Source organism: Lithobates pipiens, unplaced genomic scaffold (genome assembly GCF_037356315.1).
Source record: "Lithobates pipiens isolate NorthernLeopardFrog02 unplaced genomic scaffold, aLitPip1_a1.2 Scaffold_22, whole genome shotgun sequence".
Taxonomy (NCBI): domain Eukaryota; kingdom Metazoa; phylum Chordata; class Amphibia; order Anura; family Ranidae; genus Lithobates; species Lithobates pipiens.
The window spans coordinates 262545432-262552766 of NW_027507784.1; the positions used below are offsets into that span (position 1 = coordinate 262545432).

Below are 7335 nucleotides of genomic sequence, written 5' to 3' on the forward strand. Positions count from 1 at the left end.
AACACATTTTCCCACGTGCTTTTGGGAGACTTCAGATGTGCTTGGATGATTTTCTTCATTAGAAAATGCTTTCATCTTGCCACTCTACCTCATAACCCAGATATATGAAGAATACTGAAGACTGTTGTTACGTGTGCCACACATCCAGTGCTTGCCAGATATTCCTGCAGCTGCTTAATTTGCTGTAGGCTTCTTGGCAGCCACCCTGAACAGTTTTCTTCTCGTCTTTTCCTTAATTTTGGAGGGACATCCAGTTCTTGGTATGTCACTGTTATGCCATATTTTTTCCACTTGATAATGACTGTCTTCACTGTGTTCCATGGTATATCTAATGCCTTGAAATTTTTGGTGTACCCTTCTCCTGACTGATACCTTTTTAACAATGAGATCCCTCTGATGCTTTGGAATCTCTCTGCAGACCATGGCTTTTGCTGTAGGATGCGACTAAGAAAATGTCAGGAAAGACCTACTAGAAAAGCTGAACTCTAAATGAGGTTAATCAGAGGAACTTTAGATGACAGGTTTGTACTGACTCCTATTTAACATGAGTTCGAATGTGATTGCTTAACTCTGAACACAGCTACATCCCCAGTTATAAGAGACAATGACGAAATTAGTCTAAAGCCCCATACACACTATCAGATTTTCTGCTGATTTGTTTTTCCTTCAGATTTACCAAAACCATATAATATGAGGTCAAACCTTAGGAGTTTCAATTTGTATGCAATCAGGCAGGCCCTTGCACTACATGGTTTTGGCAAATCTGATAACAAAAATCAGCAGAAAATTTGATAATGTGTATGGGGCTTTAGACTTGCAACAGATTGCCTGTAAGAACATTATGTTGGGTACATTCCGCTTCTTCTGTAAAACATAAATCCAACTCTGTGCTGGCTTGGTCTAGGAGTTTGCAGTTAGCAGGAGCGGGGGACTGCCTAAAAGTCAGATATAGGGACTGTAAGCGTGTCTCCAGGGTGTGCCTTGCTAATAATTGTTCACATTTGCGTTTTGCCACCAGTTGGATAACATGTCCCCTAAGGACCGTTTTGTATGCTTCCCAGAGGGTGATAGGAGAAGAGACCAAAGTCGACATTAAGACGGAAGTATTCCACGGATGCTTGGTTGATATCCGTCAGGATTTCTTTAAATGACAGTAGTGAGTCATTCATAATTCATAGACTGCAACTGAAGGGAACGTTTTGCATAGGGCTATGAGCACGCCCCTTTGTTTGGTTGGAACATTGGAATGGAAAATTGAGGGTATAGGCTATCATAGTATTTAGGGCAGGAGGAGGATGACAATGGGTTTATTGTAAGCACGCAATATCCACCTTTTGCTTTTTAAGATATTTAAAAACCTTCACCCTTTTGTGGGGGGAGTTCATTTCCTGAACCAGTTCAGTGTCATGGTGCTAGGAAGGTAAACCAGAGCCTGCCACTGTGCACCCACCATGCGAACCTAGGGAAAAAGAGGAGAGGGGAGAAAAGAAACAAAGAAAGGAGAGAAACATACCATAAGGCATAAAAAGGCAGAGAAGAACTCGGAGCATATTATACAAATTAAGCATTAATGCAACATTTGGTGGGACAAAGGGCCCACAAGGAGGTCCGTCTCAGCCAACTCATGGGGGGGAGCATTGGTCTGTCGGAACCACTCGGCACCTTGACAAAGAGTGATGAACTGTAGAGTTATGAGCACAAAGCCTAGCGCACCACTCAAGGCAGTAAAGAGGAGCTCCGCTGTAAAAAGGGGTATACAGTTTTAAGTAAAAATATGTCCCACAGCCTTCCTAGGCCATCCCTTACCCTCGGGGGACCCCAGAGCTAACAAGCAGCCGGGAAGCCGTAAGACAACCCAAATAAACCACATAACCCAAATTGGTTAACTAACCAACAGGATAACAAAATGCCGATACATTCAAAAACTGTGCCACCCCCATACAGGAATGGGGGACCACAATCAGCAGTCTGCAGTTCACAGGTAATTGCAAGAGAGCTAAAACAACCCATAAAATGTGTAACAGGTGAAAACGAGCAACACCAGTGAACTGTTACCTTCCTACCGTTATAGAGTTCAACCGTCCCCTGTGGCAGTGATGGTAGCAGGTGGTCCGCTAAGTGGACTCCGACCACCATGCTATACTAAGAACCCAGTATAGAATGCAACGCAGGTCACCACCACCAGGGGCTGCCATCTCACAAATGGGGCGGCCCAGAGTGGGGTTTCATCCTGCAGACAATCATAATTGTTCAAAGCAGAGACTCTAAAGAGCAGGAAACGGGCACTTCTGAACCCAGTTTGTTCCATTGTTAACTTGATAGCAGGGGGATGATGTCCCACAATTGCAACATAGGGGTTGTATCAGGGGGCGATAAAAGACACAAGTGCAGCCCCATGGTGTCGTCAAGGTTCTAGCGATTTTCATCAATCCGTAGACATGGTTCGTTTTTTTTTCAACTGAGTTGTACAGTTTATAGATCAGTTTTATAGGTGGAAAAAGTTCTGAAATGGTTTCTTTGTCTCATTTTTTTTACATCACAGAAACCTGACAATTTAACAGGGGCGTGTAGACTTTTTCTATCCACTGTAGATGAACCTGTGTTGTGCTGCTTGGGCAAAGTATGGGTTAATTGTAAAATCTGTGGTTGGGTTTATTGTATGACCTTTCAGACTATAGTTTATTTTGACTTGCTCTGAAGAACTGAGTAATAAGAATACTAGTACAGGAAGATGACTTGAGATCTCTTAATGTGCTAACCACTTCTGTAACTCTTGCTGGTATATTTGCTCTGCAGGCTAAGCTACATTTTCTGCCTTTGCAACCTTTTTTATATCTTCTATAGCTCATAATTTAAACAGAGGAATAGGAATGTAACACACTCATGCATACATGTACTAGGACCTCATTCAGGTGAAAGCTAGTTGACCTTACAATTTTTTGTTTGAAACTGCATGGGCTTTTTTAAATCCTTTCCTACAGTTCATAGGTCAATGCTTGCTTCTTGATTATGTACAACGGTTTCTTTGGTGGTTGCACTTCTATGTTTAGTCACTGTTTTGAGGTTCTGAATCTGCAAAGACTGCTAAAAATATATTAAGTCTAGTTTCAGAATGGTAGCAGAGCAAAACTGATAAAAGAAAGTAAGTTTGCGTTACGATTAAGGCCCAAGATACGCTTCTCTTTGTGAGCACATGTTGCACGACGTGTGTTAATCAATGATTCCCTAGGAGAGCTGTCCTATCTGGTCCGACACAAGTCAGTCCGACTTTGAAAAAGGTTCCTGTACTACTTTGGTCCGATGTTGGTCCTACTTCAGCCCATTGAATATCATTAAAGTCGGATACTTGTCCTAACCATCGGACTTGGGACATCTGACATGGTGATTACAGCAACAGTAAAAGGAATTTATATTACACTGGGATTGTTTTGATTGGTCAAAGGATAAGTCAGACTATCTCAAAGTCAGAGCAAAATTTTATCCTGTTCATTCAAGTCGGATGAAATTGGGACTGATGTTGCAGGGCAAAGTAGGATGACAGTCGTGTCATACCTGTGTGAACCCGCCTAAAGAAGTACTTTTACTTCATTTTGGAATTTGGTTAAGCATGAGGTGGTGGCAGAATCTCTTTTATGTCTGAAATCCAGGTAAGCCCCAAAATACATTGCAATGCTTATTTAGGATATTTTACCTGCAAAGTTATTGAAATGTATACAGCTCTGCCAGATAGCACAGCCAGTATGGATGCTTGACTATTTGTTGCGGCAGTTAGGGGGGTTTGCACCTGAAACCTGGAGCAAGTGTACCCACACTGAATCAGCAGGTGAAAATAAAGCAAAAAAGTCACCCAAAAAAATATAAAACTGCCACCATCTTTACTAATTGGTAAACTGTAATATAAAAATATATATTTGGGGGTTTCGATGCTTTTAAGGATAGAATTTAGATTATGGTTAGTGGTAACATTAAGCAAAGAACCCCATGCCAAAGCCTGGCCTCCTGGTATTGAAAGTGTAGAAAGTGGACCTCCTCGTCTTTACTAAAGAAGTCAACTGAGCCATCTTGGACACACTGACAATGAAGCTGAATCTCACTCACAGGGCATGCTTATCAATTTAGGGTCTTTGCCATAGAGCAGCTCTCGGTCAACCTGGTTTTCGTAGGGTCTTTGCCATACAGCAGCTCTCGGTCAACCTGGTTCTCATAGGGTCTTTGCCATAGAGCAGCTCTCGGTCAACCTGGTTTTCGTAGGGTCTTTGCCATAGAGCAGCTCTTGGTCAACCTGGTTTTCGTAGGGTCTTTGCCATAGAGCAGCTCTTGGTCAACCTGGTTTTCGTAGGGTCTTTGCCATAGATCAGCTGTCAGTCAGCCTGGTTTTCATAGGGTCTTTGCCATACAGCAGCTCTCGGTCAACCTGGTTTTCATAGGGTCTTTGCCATACAGCAGCTCTCGGTCAACCTGGTTTTTGTAGGGCCTTTGCCATAGAGCAGCTCTGGGTCAACCTGGATTTGATGACTCTTGCCTTTTTCCGAACTAATCAGTTTTGTAGAGCAGAGACAATTCTAGGTTGCAGCACTGATTACGTTTACATCTATAAACCCAATTAATGTGTTATGTTCAAGTCTCTGCAGTACAACAGCTTCATGGGGTGGGCCGTGTGCAGACACTCAGCTGATTACTTGTTTCAGCAACAGATCAAAGGCCCATGCTAAGCTCCGCTGGCTGTGGCCCCCATCTCTCTGCCGCCGTTGTAATAATACCATCCACTGTTGCTGCTGACTTTCCAATGCAATATGCTAAATCTCTTACAGGTAAAAGGCTTAATTCTGCACGCAAACACATACCTAATACTGTATTCACTGTCATCTATTTTATTTTTTCATTTTGTATGTCTATTTATTTTTGTGTAGTCTAGAATTCTGCACATAAAATAGAATGTAATCGTTTTGTTGTCTAGCCATCACAGAGCCTTTTGCGTTTGTAGCTGATGTGTGTTTCCTGTCACCGTGACCAGGCCGTGAGACCGGTAAACTGAATTAGTCCGTAGCCTTGGCGACAAGCCGTCCGTATGTAGGGTTTCAGCATGGCCTTAAAACAAACTGCAGCAGCAGGGTCTAAGGCTGAGAGGAAATCAAAGGACTGAGTTTTTTTTTGCTTTGCTTCTTGCTTAGCTGTGGGTGCCATTGTGGCTTGGACATGTTTGTTTCCTTTTATATTAATAGTATTTTCTGGTCAGGAAGTGGTCATTCTTTATTTGTAGAGTAAGTGCATCTGCTCTGTGTGGGAAAAGTAATATGTTTTAATCTCTTCTTTCAGTTCCAGAAGACCTGTCATCAGAAGAAAAGGAAGAACTCTTGAATATAAGACGCAGGAAAAAAGAGCTTATAGATGACATTGAGGTAACAATTGATGTGTAGGGAAATAGTGTATGACACCGTGAATTTCTGCGCTAAACAGTTGATTAACCACTTCAGGTCCGGAAGGATTTACCCCCTTCCTGACCAGAGCACTTTTTGCAATTCGGTACTGCGTCGCGTTAACTGACAATTGCGCAGTCATGTGACGTTGCACCCAAACAAAATTTACGTCCCTTTTTCCCCCACAAATGGAGCTTTCTTTTGGTAGTATTTGATCACCTTTGCGGTTTTAAATTTTTTGCGCTATAAGAAAAAAATATAGAGCCAATTTTATATATATATATATATATATATATATATATATATATATATATATATATATATATATATATATATATATATATATATATATATTTTTATATATATATATATATATATATATATATACTTTTTAGTATAATAAATATTCCCCTAAAAATATATTGGAAAAAACTAAATGTTTTCCTCAGTTTAGGCCAATATGTATTCTTCTACATATTTTTGGTAAAATAAAATAATAATAAGCGTATATTGATTGGTTTGCGCAAAAGTTATAGCGTCTACAAAATAGGGGATAGTTTTATGGCATTTTGATTATTTATTCATTATTTTTTTTTATTAGTAATGGTGGTGATCTGTGATTTTTATCGTGACTGCAACATTATGGCGGACACATTGGACACTTTTGACACTATTTTGGGACCATTGTCATTTATACAACGATCAGTGCTATAAAAATGCACTGATTACTATGTAAATGACACTGACAAGGAAGGGGTTAAACACTAGGGGGCGATCAAGGGGTTTAGTGTGTCCTAGGGAGTGATTCTAACTGTTGAAGAGATGGGCTACAACTCACATGACAGCGATCACTGCTCCCGATGATGGGGAGCAGTAGATCCCTGTCATCCCTGTCGTGTCACCAGGCAGAACGGGGAAATGCCTTGTTTACAAAGGCACCTCCCTGTTCTTCCACTCCGTGACACGATGGTGGGCACCCAGCGGACATCGAGTCGTGCACTCAACCACAATGCCGCATCTTAAAGGGGACATACCTGTTGCCCAGCCGTGCCATTGTGCCAATGTATATCATCGTGCGCTGGTCGGCATGTGGTTAAAAAAGAATAATTGGTGATAGGAATACAATTAAATATAAGTGATTACTAACATTCAAGGTTGCTGCTATTGTGCCATTAAAAATGTGAACAGTTTAAGAACGCTACCATACACTATACTAATACATCACCAAATAAATCATAAAAAAACTCTTATCAAATATAAAATAACAATATATTAAGTCCATAAATTCCAGTGAACAAACAATTGATGTGTGTTGTGGGAATTAGTTAGCTCTGGTGTATAGACTAGGGTTTAACAAATGCCTATAGACTGATAAGCCGAGGATCTTTTCATCAGTGCTCTGGTTATGTTGTTTCCATACTCCGTAATGGCTTGTAGACATGATCTCTTACATGGAATGTTCATGGTTTGTTTCAGACTCACCAAAGCTCCCCTATGTCCACTTAAGATTTTATATATGTAATATATATTGCCGCTTACAAGTACTTAAATATGGTGACTCCATCCATTTCTATTTTAGAGCGTTTTAGATACATTTTTTGAGTGTCCTTGTAACTTTGGACTGAACTGAGATATTAAATGATGTTTCCAGCTATCTTCTGTGGACTACCAAACTAGTACCTTCTATGTAATAAAGATGGACAAAAGGGAAGGTGTTTGTAATCCAAATCAGAAGAGCAGCCTAGATGACAATTCTGCTTTCCATACAGTGTAATGTGTCACTGTAAGATAGGAAGTGTGTTACAGGCATGATTTCTAGGTGAAAATAAAGGGAAAAACAGGACAAAGGAAATTAATACAGACACTATATCTAAGGACTGGAAAGCTGCATTATATTGCTTTTTTTTTGTTTTTTGGG

General features: G+C 40.5%; 1 protein-coding gene across 1 annotated transcript in view; it reads left to right on the forward strand.

Moving 5' to 3' along the window:
• The window catches only part of CYTH3 (cytohesin 3), a 223502-nt gene that overhangs the window by 94176 nt on the left and 121991 nt on the right, over positions 1–7335 (forward strand). Inside the window, exon 2 of the mRNA XM_077449020.1 lies at positions 5317–5399. Coding sequence (XP_077305146.1) covers positions 5317–5399 — 83 coding nt within the window. The remainder of the gene's footprint in view (positions 1–5316; positions 5400–7335) is intronic.